The 25,039-nt window shown below is 39.3% G+C and overlaps 2 protein-coding genes across 2 annotated transcripts in view; one reads left to right on the forward strand and one right to left on the reverse strand.

Moving 5' to 3' along the window:
- Window positions 1–1,122: 1,122 nt before the first annotated feature.
- DCLRE1A (DNA cross-link repair 1A) lies at window positions 1,123–15,478 on the reverse strand. The gene is made up of 9 exons (XM_058029128.1): window positions 14,417–15,478; window positions 11,387–12,895; window positions 10,830–10,963; window positions 9,526–9,644; window positions 7,878–8,021; window positions 6,848–6,993; window positions 5,767–5,921; window positions 2,463–2,604; window positions 1,123–1,833 (listed from the first exon to the last, which is right to left on the reverse strand). The coding sequence occupies exons 1-9, from the start codon at window positions 14,829–14,831 to the stop codon at window positions 1,667–1,669; spliced, it is 2,931 nt and encodes a 976-aa protein (XP_057885111.1). The 5' UTR covers window positions 14,832–15,478; the 3' UTR covers window positions 1,123–1,666.
- A 503-nt stretch (window positions 15,479–15,981) lies between these two features.
- NHLRC2 (NHL repeat containing 2) overlaps window positions 15,982–25,039 on the forward strand; it is a 30,838-nt gene continuing 21,780 nt past the window's right edge. The window contains exons 1-5 of the mRNA XM_058029463.1: window positions 15,982–16,144; window positions 17,990–18,142; window positions 20,329–20,784; window positions 23,109–23,230; window positions 24,325–24,454. Of these exons, the coding sequence (XP_057885446.1) occupies window positions 15,982–16,144; window positions 17,990–18,142; window positions 20,329–20,784; window positions 23,109–23,230; window positions 24,325–24,454 (1,024 nt within the window). The remainder of the gene's footprint in view (window positions 16,145–17,989; window positions 18,143–20,328; window positions 20,785–23,108; window positions 23,231–24,324; window positions 24,455–25,039) is intronic.

Raw genomic sequence — 25,039 nt, forward strand, 5'->3', positions numbered from 1 at the left:
GACAGGAAAAAATCCTGAAGGCCAAAAAAAAGCATGCATAATTCCTTAACAATTCAACTGGTAAAAACAATTCCCTGTCAAATATAATCCCCAAATTTGCTCTGATTTGTACAAGGCATTCATTCGGGTCTGGTTCTTGCAAAACCCATAAAAGATCCTTCTTCATACACCTTCGAAAAGGAGTGGAATCCTAGGAATGAGCACTCCAGTCCAGTTACCAGTTGTTGTGACAGCCAGCTAGCACTATGCATGATGTAAAACAAAAAATTCAGATTCCTTCAACTGCTTCATTTAAACTGAAGCATTTAACAATGCCTTATGTGAAATACTCATTCGCAACTCTTTTAGTACAAAGAATCTTTTTGCCATCAGCTCCTCACTGATTTCTCTCACAAGACAAAACAAGTGACTTCACACTACAGAGCTCATCACTCAGAGGCAAGGATCTGTTTATACTTGCATTGATCATTAAAAAATGTTTTTACAACATAAAATAGCATCGAGGATTCCAGACAAGCTACTCTGAGGGGCTGGGGAGTGACTCTTTACATGTGATTCCACCCTGGAACTTTGGAACAGTTTTTATTTTAGTGATTAAAATTTTACTAGTGTGCCTGCATGCACCCACATACTTCAGAACATAAACACCAGGCAGATGCAAAAAAAAGCAGCACTGGATAATCTGGTAAGAATTAGGGCCAAAAATGCAAAGTGAAATTTACCTTTCTGCTGCCAGTGCCAGTATTTGCCTTTCTTGTGTTTCCAGAACTCAGGTGACAAACCTGTATATAAACAACCCTGCAAAGCCCAGTGTTTATGTACAACCTGTATATAAACAACCCTGCAAAGCCCAGTGGGGATTCCATGGTGAGGAACCACTTCTGTGCTCTGAACACCTGCTGAGATCTGGCTCTGCAGAGGACACAGGAGCAACTTGAGACAAGCAACACACACAGCACATTCACCAAAGACAGTGCAGACAGGTTGTTCAGGCTAGCAAACCTGCCACTGAAATAAAATGCATTTTGCTCAGAAAGAACACACAGGCATAAGATATATTCTTTATTTTAAAAAAGATCACTAAAAAAAAAGTGAAATCTCGAAATAAAAAAATCTCGAGCAGAATGTAGAAGTGTCTTTTGTAAACAGTTGCCTCAAGTACATATGCTGCAGGAGCCCAAGTCAATACTCTCTCACAAGGTAAGGTTTTTAACAATATTTAAATCACAATAGTCAGTTCTGCCTCACGAAATGAGCTTCTCTGAAGTCTGAGTTGACAGCATGTGACACAAGCCTAATATTGTCTCATTTATTACAATAACTTATTTTCAGAAATTATCCTGGAGACTGTTGAATCCCCAGCATTACACATCTGAGCATCTCCACAACCTGAGGAGAATTAAGAACAGGGGAAAGGAGTAAGATAAAAATAACCTAAAATATGGACTTGCAAAAATGGTATATTATGGGGAAGAAAAAAGTAGTAGATACACAAGAAAGCAAGGTGCTTTTTTTTTTTTCTTTTCCCAAATTTATCTTTCTTCAAAGAATGGCAGTTAAGTCCTCCCTAAAGAAAGCTTTGTGGAAAAGGGAGATATATAAAACTCACAGGAACTCAATTCCCATTCCAGTCTACTTCCTTTGAAAAATACATTCTTCTTTATATTTATTTTTGCCTATTGCCCTCGGTCATCCAGTCTCTAAAATGCATTTCCATCAGGCTTCTGTCTCTCCAGTCACCAACATTGACAGTGGGGATGATTTTCTGTGGCTTCAACCACTGAACAAAACGCTTCATTTCCAGGTAACTGCTGTGTTCACTGTAAGGAATCCCTGAAATGAAAACAAATCACAGCCATCTGTCAGGCCACTGAGCTTCCTCCAAGCCTTCCAGCTAAGAAATACTTCAGACAAAAGGGTTTTTTTCAATTCCTATTTGGGATCCAAAGTTTATAGCTAAGGTAAAACACCTCCCTCCCTCCAATTTTCCCTTCTAGGAAAATTACCTAGCATTAAGTCACCAAGACATTAATCAGTGCAAGCTAAGCAACATCAGTGACCTGGTTAAAGGGATGTTAAGGGTTTTAGCTCCACCCACCAATAAAAACAGAGAGGAAGGCACATTCTCTCAGAAACAAGTAAGACACAGAATGAAATCTTGGCTCTGGAACTACACTGCCACCAGCATCAGTCAAGCCAAGACTCCATCCCTGAAGTCTGTACCTGTATCAGGTGAAAGTTTTTATTTGCATGACAAGGTGGGTACAAAATGTATGTAAAAATCTGCATTTATGGTGTTCTCGATTACTCATTTCACAGATCCCTCCTGAAGAGATCTGTTCAGTTTCTCAATGAGTTACCAGAAAAAGCAGCAGTTACAAAATCAGTAGGAGTTTCCAGAATAAAAATAGGAAAAGCATCCACACAAAGCCAAATGTACTGAATCTTTGCCACTCTTATACCATATATAGTGACTTTTCCTCTTGTCTGGGGCTTGATATCCTCCAGAGAAAGGCATGAATCAGAGTAGGTCCACCCCGTAGGTTTGAAAGCCAGAATTTGATCAAAATTCTCAGAAAACTTATTCAAGTGATCTTGCAAGCCCTGTGGAAAAAAAAGCAAATATTTAATCCCATTAAATAGCTAATTAGGCTAAAGGTTGGCCATTTCATGATGGAGAGGATTCAGACTACATTTTATTTTCATTTGCTGGTATTTTTTAATTTCAACGATCATCTACCTTGCAATTATTAATGACAAATATTGACATTTGCAAAACAACTTGTCCCTTAGGATCTCAGTTTCTTCATCTGAATTAAGTACATATGCACAGCTATGCACTACAGATCAGAACACATAAGGAATAATCACATCATCTTACAGACCTTGCTCCACAAACCATTCACCTCCTCCTCTAAACCAGAGGTCAGCAGCTGAGTGGAGATAGAAGATGGTGAAATGCTGCTTCAGGGCAAAATCATCACAGAGGTTTTGACACCTGCTTATGCCCACAAGTAAGCAGATTTAATTAATCTACCCCAAAAAACTTACAGCAAGCCAGTGCACAAGCTAAGTATTGCTCTGAGCACTAAACCATGTTTTACCACCTCTCCAAGACAGGAAGGACCTCTCATCTTCTCACTCTAAAAAGGAAATTACCTTGAAAAAATTTCCAAGTATGTACAATCCTATGCCTGCATAAAGCGAAGTCAGTATCGCTTCAAGTTAAAAATAGAAAATCAATTTCATGTGTCCTGTATAAAATCTTACAGGCAAATTCCTAATCTGAAAGCCCTACAAGGTTACAGAACTCAAAATCAAACTTTATATTAGCAGGAGAGAGAGGAATACAAAATAAAGTCTGATTAAAAAGGAGGGTAGAGGGGGATAGATGGGCTGTGACAGAAAATTATCTAACCTGTCAGACACTTGAGAACTCTAAAACAGGGCAGCAGAAAGCTGCCACATTTAACAACACCTTCAGTACAATGTCCCGTAGCAACATACAAAATCCATCAAACCAGGTACAAAAAAGAATTTTTAAAAGCCCTAACACAGAAGACATTTCATTCAGCAACAAGAATTATGGCTCACTGCTGTGACTTTCAACACACTGTGAATGTTCAGTCCTCATCTGATTAAAGGTATAACTGTAGCAGCCTAATTCTCCTTCACACTTCATTTTGGGAGCATTAACACAGATTAAGGTAATTGTTCACATATTTTCTCCCCTTGATCTAATGAAATCTAAATACAGTACTTCAAATGCAATGATTATTATATTAACAATGCTAATCCACTTTTAAGTTTTGTTATAAATCAAGTGTGCAACAGTCACATTAAGGATGCAATTTCAAGCATATAAAAAATTATTTTTGCATTTCAATCACTTTCACTTCTGAAAGTCTCACCTCAATGCCAGTACAAGACCTTGATGAGTTAAACAACATGAAAGATTTATAGACCCACAAAAGTCAGTTCCCTGGAAAGTTTCCACCACATAGTCAAGTTAGGCAAAAGCCTCAATTTTTGAGTTACAAAAAAATTGTTTGTTGCAAAAGAACCATGCATGCATTTTGGAAAAGATGGCCTCTTTCCCCAAAACAAATGACTGCTGTGTTTGCTCATAACAAGTCCATTTTAAATACACATTCCAATTTCTTCATTTATTGCTTTAGCCAACACTGCTCCAAACCTTCACCCTTTTGAATGGAAAATGTATTTCACTGCTACACCAACCTCCTTCAATCACCATGACAGCCTGATATTCAGAGTGTCACTAAAGTCAGCAGTGTACACAAACAGATTCCACAAGATGGGAAAAGACTCAAACATGATTAAATATTTCATTTACCACCAGCCCTAACACCACTTAAACTCATCTGGCTTATTCAAGAACAGCCATTTGTCAGTACACACAGCAATCCCTGCATTTTACTGAGGTAAAACCAAATACTGCAGTGAAGTACCACATCTCCGGGTTGGGTTTTTTTTTTTAATATTTTCTTAATATATCTCAAATCCAAAAGTAAGATAAATGATCATATGAACTCATCTTTAAGCATTTAAAATTCCTTTTCAGGGTCCAGGCATGGCTTTTGTCACACTGGAGATTGCTCTAGAGCCTCCTGATGCCAGAGGTGAGACCCTGCCTGACACAACTGCCTCCCTTGGGAAGTAAAGCTGCCCTTGAGGGTTCCTCCACCCCCTGAAAGTCCACATGTGTGAATATCCACACATGCTGGGACATGGAGACTTAGCAACCCAGAAATCTGCAGAAGAAACTCATATCAATTCCTGTTTAAGACAGCACAACACACTAAAAATAAATCCATACATATTTCCATTACTCATTTTCTGCTCCACCACGGAAAACATCACAGAACAAAGTTATAGCATTAAGATACTAAGTTCCCTCTCCTGCAGCTCCATCCAAACCATATAGCCTTTTTTACTCCTTTTTAGGTCAATTCTGACCTTGACTAGTCCTGCAGCTAAATACCATCTTGGTCTGAAGGATTTGCTTGAGATGGCACAGCAGGCTTGAAGCAAAACAGGAAAATTAATCCAAGCCTGTAAGGTATAAACAGCCACGGCTTTTTTCCTCCTTACAGGTTACTTTAATCTAGAGCCTGCTGCTTTACCTTACTGCCCTTCAGTATTTTGTCTATTTAGAATAACCTAGGAATTAGTCATCTTTCCAAACTAAAAAAAATTCCCAGAAAAAATGCTCAACAACAAAACTCAGTGTCTCAAATCTCAACCAAATGTGCATTTGAAATCAACTTAGATGAAATCATGTTTTAAAATTAACCAGTTAACTTGCTTTTGTGAAAAATATTAGAGAACTGGTAGTTGGCCATGTTCATAGGCTGCCTCAAAAGAGAGGCTCACAGGCAGAAAATCCTTTTAGATTTTTCCTACACTGGACCAGGTAAAAGGCTGAAAACAGGAACTCCATTTCACAATATATTAATTGCTAAGAGGACAGATCAGGCAGTCATTACATAAACCCACTTCAAAAAGGACTGCAAAGAGCAGGTCTTTGAACAAGCCTCACCTTACCTTGTACAGGCACCACACCATGTTTGGAGAAGTTATTAATGTTTAATTGCTTTTCATTTTCAATGTATTGCTACATGTCAAAGCCCCACTAAATAAATATGATCTGACAAGAGGTTAAAAAGCACCAAACACAGCACTGGTTGGGAAGAGCCAAGAGAATTTTACTAGCACGTTCATCAACAGCCCATTTTCTGAACTTACCTTAAAATTAATTTGCATCATGGGAAGAACATGAAGCAAAGTGCCCTTCCAGTCCACACTGATGAGGGAATTGACAGCTGCTGACTCCAAGCACTGCAGGGTTTTGTATTTGTCACGGGACATGCTTGCCTTTGAGCCCAGAACTTCAGCAATTGCTTCAGGATTCATTAGGAAGAAATCAGATAGAGAAAATTGTAAGAGTTCTTTTTTTGGCTTGTTTTGGACATAGTCCTGATTATTGTACAAGATAATTTTTACTATTAGAAAAGAAATCGACATTCAACAGGATGTAGTGTTTTGTATTCTAACATTAAGAAGAGAATCCTATAATGGGTGTTAAAAACCTTTGTCCCCTACATTTTAGCAGCAGAATTTTGTATAACAATTGGAAAAAGAAGGAAAAGTACCCTGATAAATTCTAAGTTACATTTCTTTGGTAGAATGTTACTGAGGTGAACTGGTATTTATTCCAAAGATGCCAGAAACGTGCAGTTTTTGGAATATGTGACAAACAGCCCACACACACTGAAGACAGACTAAAAATTTCAGTGAGAGTAAGTTTTGTATTGATGATTTTAAATATGCACAATGGTGCACATCTGCCTGCTCTAAGGCAGACATTTGGGCAATCATGCTGGCTCCTGGTGCTGTAACTGACTGAAGCATAGCACACAAGATCTTCTCTTGCATAGCACACAAGATCTTCTCTTAGAACAGATATATAATATAAACTGGAAGGAAAAGTTCAAAATAGAAGTCTAAGAATAACATCCTTTTGCTGTTTCTTGAAATTATGAAGAGCAAAAAAGTCATAAAGACCTCATTTATTTATTTTTTAATTGCTCTTAGCAATTTTCCCACCACAATCAAAGAGGTTCATACAATTAGTATATAAACTGGCCACATGTATATTCAGTGTGGGGGGGAAGGCTGCAAACATGGTAGAACACTATTTCTTTCAGAAAGCTAAAACTTATTGATTAGAAAACCTAAAAAATAGCAGGAGGATTATTAAATATATTCAATTTCTTTACACTATATCTGAACATTCAGACTAAACAAATACACTTCTTTTACATACCTAAGAAAACTTTTTCTTTTCCAATGGAGTAAGTGCCACAGACAACCAGAGTTCGTGGGTTTAAAGTCACAGTCTCAAAGGCAATGTTGACAGCAAACTGGATAACCTCTTGTTGGGCAGGAAAAGTGTACTCAGGGCTACAGTATCTGGGGCAGGGAAACAAAATAGATCACTTTGTTACAAAAGAAAAGACATCTAAAATTGCCATGAAGGCCCTCAAAACTCCATGTACTCAGGAAGTGAAAAAGACAATACTCTTCTATAAAATAACACTCTATTAGAAACACTGAGGTGCCCAGAAATTGTTGCAACAAAAAAATCACACTGAGCATATATCATTGTTTTCTCTACAACTATTCACTCTCTGGTAATGAATTCTGTATTTTCTTCTTCATAAATACCAAGTGCTCTTGCAAGCTTGATATTCCTGTCACGTCCTGATTATATCCTTATATCTATTTTTTGTCACACACACAAACTACAATGTAAGTCATTACTCATTCACAGAAACACATGGAACAGAAATGAAAGTCTGCAGCTGGGCATTAGTCATCATTCACACAAAACCAATTTTATATAAATGAATCAGAGGAAGGTCTAATGAAAACTCCCAAAACTGATTCAGCCTTTTGGCATTCTTTCACCTTTGAATTCCTTCACACTTCTTATTATAATAGAGTTAATCCATTGAAAACTAGTCTTCCATAAACTTGAACATTTAATGTAATCGTTTTGACACCCTAAATTTAATACCACTTATAAATAATATGGTGACCAGAGCAAATACTTCAGCCTCTTTTCCACCACCCACTTTCATTCTCTAATGTAACAGCATAACCAATGAACAAGCTACACATACTTTTAATAAATCTCTGCTTTTATTCAACACTAAATAGAGGTAAAAAGTGTTACCACAGCAATGTCATTTAAAATTACATTTATTTGGTTCATATTTGGTTCAAAGCCTTACGAAACTGAAAAGACTAAGAATAAAAACAACCAAAAAAAAATCAATTTCCAGCCAACTCACGTGGTATCCAGGTAAAGGGTGTGGATTTGCTGGCCCATCAGAGCAGGGTAGCGCTCCATGGAAGGGTCTGCTCTGAAGTCCCCTGTGTGCAGAATAACAGCCCCACTTGGCAGGTAGAAAAGGATCATTGCTGCACCTGGACAGCTGAAACAAACAAACAAGCCCCACACAAATTATGTCAGCTCTCTGTACTAATAAACTACTTTAAGAGATAGACCACCCTTCAGCAGTAGAAACATGGACAGAACAGAATTTTAAATCACAGCTGCTATACAGACTAATTTAGCTAGGAATTTCTGATTTCTAAAGGAATTCTGCAGCTAATCCTATGGCCATACACAAGCTTGAGTTCTCACCTGAGATTGGAAGAAGAAACAAAAAATCCACATCAACAGTAAAGATATCAAATATTACCTGCCTTTTTGGGATGCCCCACCTTGCAGGCATGGCACAGATCCTGCCTCAGCTGCAATCATTCTATTATTTGATTCAAAGAGGAAACAGCACACCAAAGAGAAGCAGCATTCTTGCTCAGGACAAACAGAATTATATTGCTGCAGATTCATCTCTCTTCCCACAAGACTTATTGGAGCATTTTCTTCTAAATTCTATTTGCAGATTTTAAATGTTGTTTTAGATCCAGAAGCCCCTGGTTATAAATACAACTCCCTTACTGGTGACAGTGAATCCATTGTGCCTTCTGCAGCTGCTTGACAAAGCTTTCTGAAGGGCAAGACTGGAAAACCTGAGTGGGATTATTTTAGATATCTGTCACCTACAAAGGGTAAATGAAATCTCAAAAAAAGAAAAACTGGCATGAAATGAAGTTAAAAGGACAGAACTGGTGAACTCATCAAGAAGCTGAACTTTGTAGCTAAGGTATGCACAGCTTTTAAATTGGAGCAAAGAATCAGAGGGACAAATAGGAAAAATGAGATTTATACAAATTACATAAGCAACAAGGCTTCCTTTGTTCCTAGAGATGGTTCTCAGAGGACTTAATGGAGTTTTATCTCTCCAAGTATAAACAAATCCTACACTAAGCAATGTTCAAACCAGCTGTGACAGTCCTGCATTTCAATAAATGCACTGCAGGGCAGGGAGTCTTCCTCTAGCCCATGGCCAAAAAAAAGTACCAAGAGGCAGAACAAGAGCACAGGACTGGAGGTCAGGTGCTACTGAACTTTAAATTCAGCATTACCACATAGTGCCAGTCTAACAGACAAAATCTCATCCTTTATCACCAAATTCAGTAGAAATCTTGTCCAAATTTCAACAGGCTTTTCTTCAAAGTCCAATTTTCATAATGTTACCTAGGTTGTCTTTCACAGGATCCAAAGTACCACATTTTTCTTTAGCTAAGGATTTCCCTATCATCAGTTCAAGGTACAGAAACCTAATGTATCTGATAATCAAATCTACTAGGTTCCCAACTAGACACCAAAAACCAGAAGTGTTCAGACCACTAGGAAATCATTCAACCCTCAAACAAAAATTACGGAGCTACATGCGGTTAACACAACGTACACACAAAAAAAAATTAATTAAATTCAAAAAATCCCTGTTTCATTTTTGGAGATAACTCACCTATTTCAAAAGCTAACTACCTGTAAGAAATTCTCCACACAGGGAATGCAGTGATACTTACTGATTGGCATCAAGCAACAGCACTTTGATCCCATTGACCACACACTGCGTGTCCATGGGCAGCACGTGGACATACTGCTCCTGCACCCGGAGCTTGCTCTTCACCAGATTGCCAGTTATCTGCAACACAGACAGGATTTAAAACAGGAGCAAAGGCTGAAAAAAGCACTGTTCATTATAGAAACAACAGCTCTCAAAGCCAGACTGGCTTAGAGAGAAATTATAAGGCCCTGGGTATAGCCAAGCCTTTCAGCAGCATTTCACATCGCATAAAGCAAACTGAGAAAAGCTGTTTTCAGATAGTAAGCCTGTCAACAGGCTGTGGATTGGAATCAGAGGAGGCAAACAAGGGGGAAGAAGATCTGTTGCACACTGTCAAGTTAAGAAGGGGTGGGTAAAACCTTCTTTAACCAAGTGAAGAAGTTTCCAGGTAACAGGCCCCTGGACCTTATCGAGGAGGGCAGCAGTCACTCCAACTGCAAAAGCAATACAGGACACAAGTATTCCAGAAAACTGCCAGAATGAACCATAAACAGGATTTTTTTATGCAAGCTCTGGATGTGCTGGTTAGGCAAGGTGCCCTACCATGTTACAAGTAAAGAAGAGCTGGTTGGACCTACTACAGCTAATGGCAGTCGTGTCATTCAGCAGCCCAAAGTACAGGACACAAAGCATCAGTCTGAAATAATTCCACTTGCTTAATGTGGAAAAGAGATGGCTCATGCAGAATCTATTTCAGACTTCCGTCACTGAAATAGTTTAGAGAAAATGCAGCCAGATTCTTCATGATGCACATATACAAAAAAAAAAAAAAAAACAAACTACAATGGCAAGTTGCAAAACCAGAAATTTCAAATGTATAATTAGGGAAAAAAAAAAAAAACAAAAAAACAAAAAAAAAAAACCAGAAGAAGTAAGCACTGCAACAGGTTGCAAGGAGATATAGTAAAATCTAGCCAACATTCAAAATTTGACTGACAAAAGACTCCCTGCAGTCTGATCTAACTTTGAAGGTTCCACTGTGCAGGAAATTGGTCTATGAGACCTCTACAGGTCCTTTTTAAATCTGATTTTTTTTCATGGTATCTAGGGAGGGAAGTTTCACTAATCCTCTTGATCAGTCAAATCAAGGTAAGGATTTCACACAAACAAAATGCAGTTTCCCCTGTACATATCCACTGACCCAGTAAAGGACCCCAACCACTGATCTTCTATTTACTTCCATCAGTACTTCCAAAAGTGATGGATATAAAAGGACAAAAGCATATGGATATAATGGTATCTAGTAATCTTGAAAAGCCTTACCTTATTACAGTAGATTGGAAACCTGAAGTTTTTTGTTAGTCCACTGTAGTGGTCAGAGTGAAAATGAGTAAGGAAATAAGCTGTGCAGCCTTCAATTTCTCCATACTGGAAGGCATCAACTGTAAAACCAGTTCCTACAGCAAAGAGGGAAGAGAATCCAGCCAGTAAACATGCAAAGTCCAGAACCAATTTCTAATCAGATATTGCTTTTGTTTTTTCCTTTCTTCCCAGTTAAAAGGTAATAGTTATTCTGCACACAACTGAAGGAGCCATTTAAAGATTAATGTGTTTTGTGTAGCAGTCAACAGTGGCAAAAAGAGATTTTCACAAACTAAAATAAAATTTTCACAAACTGCTCACAAACAAATACTCTCAAAGGCCTCCCAAATATGTTGTTCAGCTGCTCTCTTATACAGATGGCAACCAGTTAAGCAAATAAGACACATTTAAGAAAGCAGTTATCAGGAGTAACAATACTGACGTCTAAAATTAGGACAAAACCACAACACTCCAGCCAAAATAAATTAACCTCTAAGAAAAACCAAGTTACCTCTCACCTGGTATTTTCTTGTAGAAGGGGCAGTGTTTTTTTCTTGGTTCTTCACCTGTAGTAGGTAATTCTTTAAATTTTTTTCTCCACCTTCGTTGGCCACCAGAAGGTACATCTGCAATGGCTTCATTTTTACTGGAACTTTCTGAAACTGCTTCCACATCTCCCACAGACCCCTCAGCCTTCCTTTTTTGCTGTCTGGGCCTCTTTCCATTAGGAGATACTGAAGCTGGTATCTGTTTTTTCTCCTTCAAACACGCCTCTCCTTTGCGTTCCTCCTTCGCTTTGGGTTTTAACCCAAAGAAAACACCAATGTCCATTTGTTTCAGTTCTTTGGCAGGACTGGATTTGGTGTTCACAGTTGCTAATGAAAGAGATGGCTCTGGTTTAGAAGAGGTGGGGCTGGGAAAGCATACAGCAGCTGTACTAAGATTTCCTTTTTTCTCCTCTGCTGTCTGCAAACTCTCCTGGTGAGCTGTTTTATCTATTGCACTGGCAGTCTTTTCATTTGTACCACTTAAAATGTTACTTGGCTCCCTCAAAACATTACTCTTCTGTGTCAGAAGGGAGCCAGCATCTTCTCTGTCTAGCAGTGATGATGTGCCAGTAAGACTCACATATGCAGAACCCAGAGCACAAGCACCAGCATCTTCTGACTCTGTGGCTCCTGCTTTGGCAGCAGAGGAAATCAATTCTGGCTGTTCAGGCTCCCTGTAACTACAAGCAGAAGAGGATCCACTGGTTACCACCCCTTGCTGAGGATCTACATGGTCCAGTGTATTTTCTTCCCCACAGAGGGGGTTTTTGGTTATGAAATTTTCCATTTTTGCATGCTCATACTGAGGCTTCCTCTGTGAGAGAAGTTCATCAAGTGTTTTAAATGTCACAGAATCGGAGTCTTCTTCTGAGTCGGAGTCTTCTTCCGAGTTCTGCACTTCAAATAATTTAGTCTGTGATACTTTTACTTTTTCCTCCTCTTCCTCTTCACTTTCCTCAAATGTACTTAGTGGTGAGTATGAAATTCCATAGTCATTGAAGTCCACTCCTGACTGTAGCAGACTTGGCTGACTTGCATCTTTCTCCACACACAGATGTTCTCCTGTCTCACTTTCTTGAGAGGATGCAAAATCAAAAAATTCAAATTTACAATGATTATCTGCTGTCTCTGGAAGCTGAAGTGTCTGCTGAGGTTTTTGAACACCTGCAGAAAAGGAAGTACTTCCACTAATTGTATTTAGAGACCTCATTTGTGGTGAATTCCGTACCATTGATGCACCATTGTCATTTGGGGCGTGCTTTATTTTAATAGAGAGTTTCTCCTCCCCTGAGGTTTCCTCTGCACAACTTGGGGAGCAGCTGGGCTTTGCAGCAGTAGCACGTGTCATCTTCATGTCCACAGTGGTTCCCAAAGGGTTTACAAGGTACTCCCCTGCCCTGTTTGCTGCAAGCAGAAAATGGCTGTAACGCTTGTAGTGGGATGGGATGGTGGAGGTGCACTGCAGACCATCAGGACACTCTGTGGAAAGAGTCACACAAAAGTGAAATGTTAATACCTTTGCAAGTACAGTTGGCACAGTTAAAATAAAAATCTCATGTGACACAACATTTAGGAGCTTTTATAATAAAACACAGCTGCTGGAGGTCAGAAGGCACAAATAAAAAGTAATTTTCAAGCCACCACTGCTATGACCTGAGTAATGAGAAGCTTCCAGTCTAAAACCAAACAGCTGCTGCTCACACAGCACTACACCTGAATTATACAGCCCATTAACAACTTGACCCTGTTTCAATGCTGAGCTCCTTCAATCACAGGGCTTCTGGTCTAGAATTGTCTCATATTCAAGCAACAAGCTCAGAGAAGTGGCACCAGAAACAGCCAGTACACTTCAAACACAAATAACAAACAAAACCACCAAATCTCAACTCCGAATTGACCTGAAATTCCATTTTAAATTATCTGATATTACACACGAAGAAAAAAAAAGCAAAAAGTTGTGCATTTACCTATATGAAGAACATTCAGTGTTGAGATGCTAGGAAAAAAAACCCATCCATAACACTTTCCTAGACCTTTCCCAGTAACAATTTGCCAGCCCAACTTTTCAGGCTTTTAAAGTGAATGCATAAACCCACCAGAAAGATTTTGCACCTGTTAAGACAGAAATGAGGTGTTAAAACACCTGCCTTAAATTAAAAGCACTGCCAAAATCAGCATGAAAGGACTTACATGTCATTGCTCCAAAGAAGAAAACTCAAGGAATGTTATCAAAATAGAAAAAGCTGGTTCTATTACTTAAAACAGCCTTCACTCACATTTCCTGACTGGATGCTTTCTGGTTTACAAAAGTTGTGAGGTGTACTAAGGACATAAGTTGGATACCTGAAACTGTTTAGATTGGTATTTCCCCATGAAACTAGAATTTGGAATGTGTCAGTTTTATTCTTCTTGTACAGAGCTCAAAATAAAACAGTTTTCTTATGATACAGGAATGTTAGGCTCTATTTCTATACAATATTTCTAAATCATAGTGGGCCACAAGGTAACATTTTAAGTAAATTGGCATATTTCATCTTCCAAATGTCCACAGACAACTGAACAAATCACATATCAACATGAATACAAGATAATAAAATCTACACCTAAGGAGATAGAAGCTTCATGTCAAAAGTAGCACCCTTGTGCCTGAAGGTTCTTTTCTGACACTGTCATTGCAACAGGTTTCATTACTTTAAATATGCACCTTCAGTTTGTTGAATGAAGCACTAGAATTTGATAAACAGCCATGAAACTTTCTCAGAGTTTTGAGATTAGATTCTGAAATGAGATTTTCATGTCAGATTTCCATGTTTTTCACAAAGAAGCAAAAATTTTGTACAAAAATAGGACTGATCAATAACAACATAATAAAACATGATAAAAATCATACCAACTACCATTTCAGATCTTGAGCTGAATACAAAAAACGAGGTTTACAGCAACATTTCATGAGAGGTCTGTAAGTTTTCTCTGAAGGCTTTTTTCTTACTCCATTCATACCTTTTTCAATGGGTCCTGGAGTTTCCAAACATTCATAGACGTGCCACTGGGGTGTCTGGACCAACAGCAAAGAGAAGGGCATCTGGCAGCTGGGACAGAATCCATCGTGAACGGGCTTTGCATTCTGTGAGCTCTGCTCTGCCAGGCTGCCCACACTGTCCTGGGAGTGCACACTGCTGTCTTCTTTACATTCATCCCCATCCTGACCTGCCTGTGAGCTCTGCTTGGCTTTCTGAGGTGTACCAGTTTTTCCTGTCGATTTCTTTTTTCCATTTCTCTTTCTTTTTGGCCTGCCCTTGCCAACACTTACTTCCTGCACAGGCGTGGAGATGCTCTGTGAGTTACTCTGATGCTTCCGCTTCCTAATGGATTTGTACTCCCAAATGTCCTCTTCCAATAAAGCATCTTCAGACATGTCAACACATTAAATATTCCCTTTTCTTCTACGCAACAGTTCACAAACCTGCCTTTCCTCCCACTAATATATTTACTCTTCCCTCCACTCTTCACTATCTGAGGAAAAGCTCCAGAAGCCCATGTTAAAAAAGCAACACTGGCCCACAAACCAAGCAGCAGTCCCTGATGGGACAGGAGCATGGTGGATCCTATCCCAAAAATAACTCAACGAGCCTCTCTTTGTAGATTTGCAATTCCTCCTGTTACACAGGGCCTGACTCTGCAAATCCTTCCAGGTTGAGCCATTTCCTTCAGCTTGCCCTCAGCATCATCAGCTCCACCAGGCAATGTGGGGGCAGGAAGACTTTAAAAATTCCTGCCCGAGCAGGAAAAATTTTAAAACAAAACAAGCAAGAATTCAGCTACGGGATCATCGTCGGAGTGTCCCGGGATGCTCCTCCAGAGGGTCCTGGTGCTGCTCCACGGTGTGTCCCAGTACCTCCCTGCTCCCTGGGATGTCCCGGCGCCCCGGAGTGTCCGGGATGCCCGTAGGGATGTCCAGTGCTCCCGAATATCCCGGGATATTCCCCGGATCGTCCCGGTGCTCTGGAATACCCCGGGATGTTCGCAGGGATGTCCCGGTGCTCCCGAATATCCCGGGATACACCCAGGGATGTCCCGGCTCCCGCCGGTCCTGCGCCCGGCCCCTCCTCCGCCGTTTCCCGCCGTGGCCGCGCATTCCCTTCCGCAGGTTCGTCACCGCGGCTGTCGCTCATCTTCTCCGCTTCTCCCATATATGCCCCGCAGAAAGCCCCACATCCCACCGTTTAAATTACCAGAGCCTGATTTCGACTTTTTCCGGCGCTGCTCAATTTTTACATCTTAAAAACGATAAAGCAGCCGGGCGGGAAACACGGGCTGTGTTGAATCTGCTGCGCGGGAATCTCCACCGCGGGCTCCCTTTGGGAATGTGCTGCTGTGGAAACCAAGGATACGTAAAAACACGGAATACGTGAGGAGTTCCGGCTTTGAGACAGACGAGTTATTACGTGTCTGTACTTTGTGCTTTATTTTCTTCTTGAGTCGCGGTTTTCCGCGCCGGCGCCGCGGGCGGTGCCGAATGTGCGGCGGTGAAGCGCCAGGCCGGTAAACAGCGCCCGGGTGCGGCGATGGCGGCGGGCGGGCTGGCGGGGCTCCTGCCCGCCCAGACACAGCTCGAGTACGCGCTGCTCGACGCCGACACCGCCCAGGAGAAGGAGAACCTGGTCTACCAGTACCTGAAGAAAATGGACAGCCGCGAGCGGGACCTGACGGTGCCCGAGCTCGGCGGAGGTGGGTGGCGCGGCCCGGGCGGGGCCGGGGGGCTCTCCCCGTGAGGGCTTTGCCTGGAGCTGCCGCTGCCTGCGAGGGCGGGCAGGGCCGGCCCCGGGAGCCGCTGGTTAAATGACACCTGAAATACAGGAGATGGCACTCCTGGGAGCGCCAGGAGCGAAGGGCAAGGCGAAAGAACCCCTTTAAACATCCTCTCCGTGGTACTGGCTGGAAAAAACACGTTTTGTAAAGGCGCTCTTCTAAATCTGTTCCCATCTGTGCTGTGAGTTTCTATCTGTCGCCTGTGGTCACAGTGAGAGCCTTGCTAACTCTCCCTGCGTTCTGTGAGCTCGCTTGGTTTCCCGGAGCATCCCTGAGGATGTTCCCCAGCTCTCTCTCTGCTCCATGACTTAGCCTTAGCGCTTGCCAGTTTTCATGCCCCGGGTAATACAAACTGTGCTGAAAGAGATGTCATTCTTCGGTGGTTTGCCCCTCTCACACATTTCTGTCTGTCCCTGTGGCAAGGAGGAAATCTAAATGTAAGATTTTGCAGGTCCTGCTCAGGGTGTTTGTAACCTTTGAGAGGCTCCCTGCAGCTGTGGGAGCTCACATCACACTGCAAGACAGCTCAGGAGGTGAGCTTCAGGGTTAAAATCACACATATCATGGGAATGAATTACAGATTTTAACCTGTGGAGCAAAAGGAATGCTCTCTCTGTCTAGATTTGGGGGCCTAAATTGAATTTTAGCTTTTGCCATTACTATTGTTTCAGTGTTCTGTCAAGGCTTATTTTTCTCCTCTAAAAACAGCTCAAATAAGTACCCCATATCTATAAAAAGTATTTTAATTCTAGTGAAAAGGGGAGAAATTATGTAAAATATATAAACTACCCTTTTCTTTTGAAAAGTGAACAGCAAAGCTCCCACACTGTGGGAGTAATGTATATACTTGAATTATTCTCATTATTCTCACCAAAGCTAATCGTGTGTGCATCCATTTATGTTTATAAATATAGAGAGATAGAGAACAGTCCTCCTCTTAGTGAAACACAAAACAAGCCTCCTGCTGACTTGAGAAGGAATAGCTTCTGGAGCTGTAAGAGTTTATTTTCTGAAGCTGTCAAAGTGAAAGTTCAAAAACCAGTTAGCTTTGCATTTTATCATAACTGTCTTTTCCTTTTATAATTTTCAGAAAAGCTAAGAGATAGTACTGGCAGACCACATTCTAGATATTTATTCCTTATCTTGATACCTGTAGTGGGATCAGAGGAGGAAAGAATGTTTTCATGTCTCATGTCAAGTGTTTAAAATAAATGACCAGGAGTACTGTTGTGTGAATCTGAAAAAGTTGTATTTCTTCCCATGTGACAGAATTAATTGATACCTTTGAAAATCAAGATCAAAATTATAAGCACAAGAATATTCCAATCTCTAAAATCAGTTCTTTACAGAACTGCTGGAAAAAATCATTAAGAGTTTAACACTTTTAAATTGTTAGTACCTTTTTTGTGAGTTTTAAATAATTGATTGTTACCCAAATGGCATTGTTGGGGGTTGGATAATGTAGATCATGTTTTAAAATGTGTGAAATTTGTTCTGAGGCTTACATGTTCTTTCAATTAAAAAGTGCCAATATAAAAATACAAACTACATTTTCATGTGACAGTGACTCTTATTGATAATATTTTCATTTACTAATTCTGAAGAATTGTGGAACATAAGGATGAGGGATGTCACACTCTTTTTTTTCCTTTCTTTTTTGTTTTTAATTTTGTGTTTAGGTTAAAAGTACCAGGAACATTGTGTGGTGTTGGTGCCTTTCCCTACCCTTCCCCTAACTGTCTGTCACTGTTCTCTGAATTCCAGATCTGCAATGGTTAAACACTGAAGGTCCTATTTCTCTCCACAAAGACCTTTGTGGAAAAGTTGTGGTGTTGGATTTCTTCACTTACTGCTGCATCAATTGCTTGCACCTGCTGCCTGACCTCCATGCCTTAGAGCACCAGTACTCTGATAAAGGTAAAAGTGCTTTGGCTGGCTCAGAACAGAATTTCCTGGCACTGTTGCAGGCTGAGGAGCTGAGTCACTTTGTTGCTGGTTACTGAACTGCTGGCAGTATTTCAGGGGTGTCTAAAAATGTCTTCTAATCTTTTACGTAGCCTAAAAAAGGTGACTGTGTGTACTTCCATCACATTTTTAAATGGGTTAAATAAAGTGTCTGTGTAGTTAGGCAAACAGGATATGTGCTTAAAGCCCAAATCTGATGCCTCTGTAAATAAGGTGACTCTCAAAAAGCTACTCAAGAATGTGAAATACAGGCTCAAAGAAAGGTAACTTTCTTTCCTTCACTGAGAAACCAGCTCTGAGAAGAATATAGTGAAGGTGGTAGAGTGGATATAGACAGGTGGTGGAGTAGGATGTATAACACTTTTTTTTCCATTGGAACTGGAATAACAAAACTTGTAAGCTTAATGTAGAATTTTTTTGGTATTGGCATCATGTTGTATGCCATTAATAGCCCTTTATTCTAGAGAGGGAATTATGGTCTTTAAAGTCACATCTGAAATGAGATCAGTCTCTCACTCTGACTGAATAAAAATGAAGGGTAATTTCTGTTTGGAATGCAGTGTCTTGTCATGATGGCTTGTCAGAGATAAGCTGGAGTCTTACACAGAGTGTGTCAGCTGCTCACTTATCTGGGATATTTTAATTGGCTGAACAGGGAGATGAAGAACAGAGTTACTTTCAGTTCTGAAATATTGTATTAAATACAATATATATGTAATAAAGAACATTAAAATGTTTGATTCTCCATTGGTGTTTCTGATTTGTTCAAATGCCCTTACATGGAGCATGGCTGATCACCAGAGAGAAGTTTAAGCACAGGAGGCTGTAATGTTAGCATGATCTTAAATCATTATAAATGTTATAGCACATGTGCCATGGCTCTATTGTCTGGAAGTTCAGGAGATCTGTTTCAGAGTGAAGACTGCTTTCCATAGGATTGAATGTCTCCCAGCATCTTTATCTGATATGCTCTCACTGCTATCTTCACTGGTGCTATTTCTGTATTTCAAGTGGCATTCAGAAAGTTATTTTAAACCCCAGTGCATATTCAGTTCATGTTATCAGCAGTCCAGAAATTACTTCTATAAGAGGAAGTACTTTTTAATATTCAGAAATAGCTTGGCATAAATCCAGTGTTGTGCTCTGCTATAATCCTTCAAAGAAAGTGTTTTAAATGGAGTGTATATTGTTATTTCTGAGCATTGCATCCATCATTTCCACAGCAGTGTTCCTCATGAGAGGATGTTGTACCTTACTTGTGCTGCTCAGGTGTTGACTATAGAATTGTCTTTCTAGCTTAAATGATGTTTTTGAAGGACAGATACAAGCACTGGTGCTGATCCCTTCACAGTTAAAATATTTGACCTGCTTTTTAGATTTCAGCAGATTGCACAACTTTAGCTCTCTGATACTGCAACATTCTGTTCCAATAGAGTTGATAAGACTGTATCAGTTATAGTGAATTTTTAATTTTTCATTGTGAAATTGTTATATTAAGCCTACCTTGTTTGTCATGAGTGTTGTTTGTCATTTTGTCATAGTTGTCAGTGCTGCCATTTTTATTTGAAACACTGAATACTGTATTGATTTTGGAGGCCTGTTCATTATATCTTTAACTATTTGTCCAGAAGCAGATATGTCCAGGTAATTCTGGAATTCCAAGATTTGGTGTTATTTTTGTGGCTTCTAGTTAACTGTGAAGAAGAATTTTCTAAAACATTCTGGTTGTATACAGGAATTAGAAGACAAAGAGGTCTCCTAAGTATGTTAAAAAACCCCTCAGTATCAGTTGAACAGCTACAACTTACCCACAATTATTTTGAAAGTATTTTCTAGCTTAGCATATAGAGGGTCAGGAACTGAAAACAATTCACATCAGCCAGCTGGGGAAATAATGGTCCTAAAATTTGGTAATTTTACCTAATGGTTATTTCTGAATTTCAGTATTTTCTGTACATAACTGTCTATATTCCTATAATCTAATTGCGTTCTGTTTGTTCAAATCCTCTCTCCTTCTGGGAAGCAGTCAGATTATGAGATAACTGTGGTTCATTTTTCCTTTTTCCTTTTTTTTTTTTTTTTAATTATTATATATATTTAAATACATTTCAGTGGCACAACTTCATTTTTCTTTGCAGATGGTCTTGTTATTGTTGGTGTCCATTCAGCAAAATTCCCAAATGAAAAAGTCCTGGATAACATTAAAAGTGCTGTTCTGAGGTACAATATTGTCCACCCTGTAGTAAATGATGCAGATGCAACCCTGTGGCACGAGCTGGAAGTGTCCTGCTGGCCAACCCTGGTCATTCTTGGGCCTCGTGGGAATATGCTGTTCTCTCTTGTTGGAGAGGGACACAGAGAGAAATTGTTCTTGTTTACTTCTATAACACTGAAATTCTACAAGGAAAGGGGACAAATCAAAGATAACAGCATTGGAATAAAGCTGTACAGAGACTCCCTTCCACCTTCTCCTCTTCTGTTTCCTGGCAAAGTGACTGTAGATGATTCAGGAGGAAGGTTGGTCATAGCAGACACTGGGCACCACAGGATTTTGGTAACTCGGAAAAATGGACAAATTCTGCACACTATTGGAGGTAAGGACATACCTGTAAGTTTATTATAGCAATTTCAGTTTAGGAGTAAGGCTGTTTGCTGATTCTTTTCCTACAGGACCTGGCAGTTTGTAAGCATTGCCAGAATTTTGTTTTGTACTAAAATCACTTTGACTCCATTTTGGGGGGATGTGGTGTAAGACCATCAGTGGGAGACTGATAATGCAGTTGTCAGAGATGCCTAATTGTTTTTCATTACTTCATTGACTAAAGTTCATGTTTTCATGTGGTGTCCAATATGAATTACAGAAATGCACTTTGTATTCCTGTGAAGGAGTTGCAGATGGTTTTAGGTGTGCAGGATATACATCTGCATCAAGCAGCAAGGTTGGAAAAAGACCACAGATTGTAATGCCTCCCTTTCCAATAGAAGTTAATTTTGAGTTGTGGTGGTGGTGTGAAAAGAGGTTTTTCATGTGTGTTTTTTGTTTGGTTGTTGAGTTTTTTTCAATGGAAGAACATTCCTGTTTAGGATGTCCTCTGGTTTCAAAAGCAGAGGAGAATTACTAAGAGCAGTGGCATTCCAGTAAGTGCACAGGCACCTAAGAATGCAGTTGCCTTAGTACATATAAAAAGACCATCTCGTCAAATCTGAGATGATAATGTATAAATAAGTTATGAAAACAGTGAAAATATTTTAAATTTAGTTACATTTGTTACAGATTTTGTGTGTTACATCTCAGCTCTAGAAAACTAACATCCATAGTTGCTTTTGTGAAGTAACAATGTTCTTTACAATGCAAATGAAGACAATTTGCACACACTTTGTATGCTTTACTGTTTCACAAATGAAATTGTTCCTTTTTTAAACCTATTAAAATGGTCAGTTACATCTTAGTGCAGCAAGGATGTAACTCTTAGGACAACCAAAATAGACAGATTTAGGAAGCAGCTGAATCCTCAGATTATTGAAAACAATGGTTTGTTTATGTCTCAGGATCAGGCCCTGTGTGCTGATGTGTCCTGTATTACTTAGTCTGGAATTGACTAATGCCTGCCCCAGGGCAGGATCCTACAAATCCCATAAAATACTCTTCTGTTTAAAGAAAGGAGGAAAAATTCTCTTGCTATTTGAAGTAACACTGCATTGTCTAGACAGGCTATTTATCCAAGTTAAACTGATTTATCATTAAGGCATTAGTCTAAATACCTTTCTCCTGTAGGATGTGCAAATAGAATTTCTTACAACAAATATGAGAGAATTTCTGCTTGATATGTGAGAATAAGTCTCTGCCTACAAGCTACCCTTTAGTGTTCTGGGGCAGTCATTAAACAGGAATTCAGGAGTGTCCTAAGCTCCAAACTGGTACCTTCCTTCCTGTGGCATTGTGTGCTATTCCCTTCCCTGGGAATGTGCACCCTCACACTTAAAGGGGAGCTGCTGGAATCTGACAGGAATCTGACACAGCAGTGCCTCAGTCCTGTGTGTCTGATAAGGTCTGAATTGATTTCTGACAGGAGGCTGTAAAAGTTTGTGTGTTTCAGTGACTCAGTTAAATGATTCAGTGGGCAGAAAATAATGTAATGAAGTTGATAAAGCAGTAATAAATGTGGGCATGCACAAAGGTTGAAATTGTTATTTGCATCATAAATCATGGTACACATGTAACTCATACCTAAATGTCTTCTGCTGACACATCCTGCTAATGCACTTCAACTGCTGCCTCCTCAAGTACAGTGCTTACCTTCAGGCTCTGTTCCTTTCTATTTCCTGGCTGTTGTGTGCAGAAGAATGCCACTCCATCATTCTTAGTGTTCTTTTGTGTAATTAGTTCCATAGCATCTTTTTCCTAATTAGTTTTCTTAATGAGAAAATGTTGCCAATTAAATACTAGTTTCATTTGTGATTACACCAAAATCTAAACCAATGATATGGAGTTGAGCTTTGGAATTTTTTTCCTGTTGGCTTGCTTTGATGTAGTCAAGTATAAAAAAAGCCTGTAGTTTTTTATATTTCTGTCTTCCATTGTTGCTGTTGCTTTTTAGTGCAATTTAGAGCCCTGTTAGGATTCCTCTAGAACAATTTAGAACCCTAATAAGACGTCTCTTTAAAATATGAGCTTAAAAAAGCAGAGGACTTGTGCAGAATGAGTTCAGAGCTTAATAGCACCAGGTTGTTTTGATTACATAGCACAGTGACTAAAATGAGACTACACCAAATAGTAATAATATAAAATGTATAAGTTGCTGCTGTGAAAGCAGCTCCTGGAATATGTAATTCTCCTAGAGGTTTAAATGTGTGCACTTTATTTTTAAAGTGACTTTTTTCAAAAATTACTTTTGAGTTTGCTGTGTTTTATTTATAGGTCCAAACAGTGGAAGGAGAGATGGAGGATTTTCAGAGGCAGCTTTCAACTCCCCACAAGGAATTGCTATAAAAAACAATGTTATTTATGTAGCTGATACAGAAAATCACCTAATTAGAAAGGTAAATTTTCCATAAGGAAATTCAAAGTTTAATCTCTTATACTGTATTCTGCTACACAGGTGAAAATTTACACCATATGAATTACTCTCCAAATAACATCAGAAAGGAAATTTGGTTCACTATCTTATAAAGAAATGCTGTTCTGCAGGGTTTTTTTAAGGGCTACATATATTTTTGTGCTTCCTTTCAAATGCAGATGAAGTGGTTTATTCCTAAGAGCATAACAGGGTTTTACTTTTAGTTTGTTTTTTTTTTTCCTAGTCACTCTTACTTTCCTGTTTTGAGAAACATCTATTCTTAGTACTGGAAGCAAAAACTGATTTTGTTTCACTTCCAGTAGTATCAGATTCTTATCTACAGTTATTGTAGTGCTATGGTGCAGTGAATATCCAAACTTCCCTTGGCTCTCAAATGCAGGTAAGTGCCCAGAACTGGCTGCAAGTGTTTTCTTTCTGATGAAACACTTGCAAAATTTTAGCATGTAGGAATTGGATCTTACATTAGGTTAGATCAAATTTAGGATAATCAGAAGGTAAGTTTGGTGATGACATATAATATTGCCTTATTATTTAAAGTGTTGTGTGCATCTCAAAAGATCTTGGACTTGGGTCCTCACCAATATCCCATTTGTGATCAGAGGAGGTGCACCCTTAATGCATCTGAGATGCCTTTGTACAGATTATTTTATATGGAGATGGGTAATACTGTTACAGTATGTGAGTTATGTCCTATTCCTATATGAACTTAAAATCTAAAAACCACATCCATTGTTTATCTAAGTATTTATCCAGAAATTTGTGATGATTTCTTCTACAGCTGTCAAGCAAATGCTGACAGAGCAGTGTTAATTTTTGTTGCACATGGAATAGAATTCCATGTACATGTTTTTCATCCTGCCTGCTGCTTCCCTACCTCCATACTCCCTGTCCATCAGCAAGCATTGTGGTGAAATTAATTATTTCCCTGAAAAAACCCAAACAAATGCCTGATATTTGTTAGGATTTCTCTGGTTTTGACATGTATCTCAAGTTATCTGTAACTTTGGTCAAGTTAATTTCATACCTTCATTTAATGTGTCAATTTGCTTCCCACAGATTGACCTGGAGTTGCAGGTGGTGACCACTGTAGCAGGCATTGGGGTACAAGGTGTTGATAAGGAAGGTGGAGCAAAAGGAGAAGAGCAGCCCATCAGCTCTCCATGGGATGTGACCTTTGGAAGTTCAAGTACTGTATCAGTTGAGCTTTAACATCTCATATTTACACTTGTGACTATTTACTAAATGTTTTCCTGTTTTGGTATTAATTTGAGACAGAAGAAGTAAAGATTTAGTGTAAAACTCAGTCTAAAACACAATAGTTTCTATTGCAAATGGTAACTGCAATTCTGCTTTGAATCCTGAAATGTTACTTGATGCAAGAAAAATTCTTTTGTGTCAAGTTATGTAGTTACTGGATCCAAACACAGAAGGAAATAATGATGCTTGTGTTAGGCCAGTGCCTTAAGCCAGGATCACTTCAGAAGCAGGTACATTTTACAGGAAGTGAGTATTGTCTAAAAGTTCCTTTCCTTGACTACACAGACATGTCCGACCACTTGTAAATATTTGAGTTTAGGAAGTAAAAATAATTTAATTGGGGACCTTTGTTTATTCCTGTTTAGGTAACATAAAATCATTAGGCTCAAGATCACTATAGAGTCAGTCAGACAGGAGAGGAATACCTTAGCACAAACCATGCAAGCATCAGGAGGTAAAATAAATCTTTGCATAATAGGATGCAAGAATCAACTTCTGAGGACTTAAGTAGCTT

Source organism: Melospiza georgiana, chromosome 8 (genome assembly GCF_028018845.1).
Source record: "Melospiza georgiana isolate bMelGeo1 chromosome 8, bMelGeo1.pri, whole genome shotgun sequence".
NCBI lineage: Eukaryota > Metazoa > Chordata > Aves > Passeriformes > Passerellidae > Melospiza > Melospiza georgiana.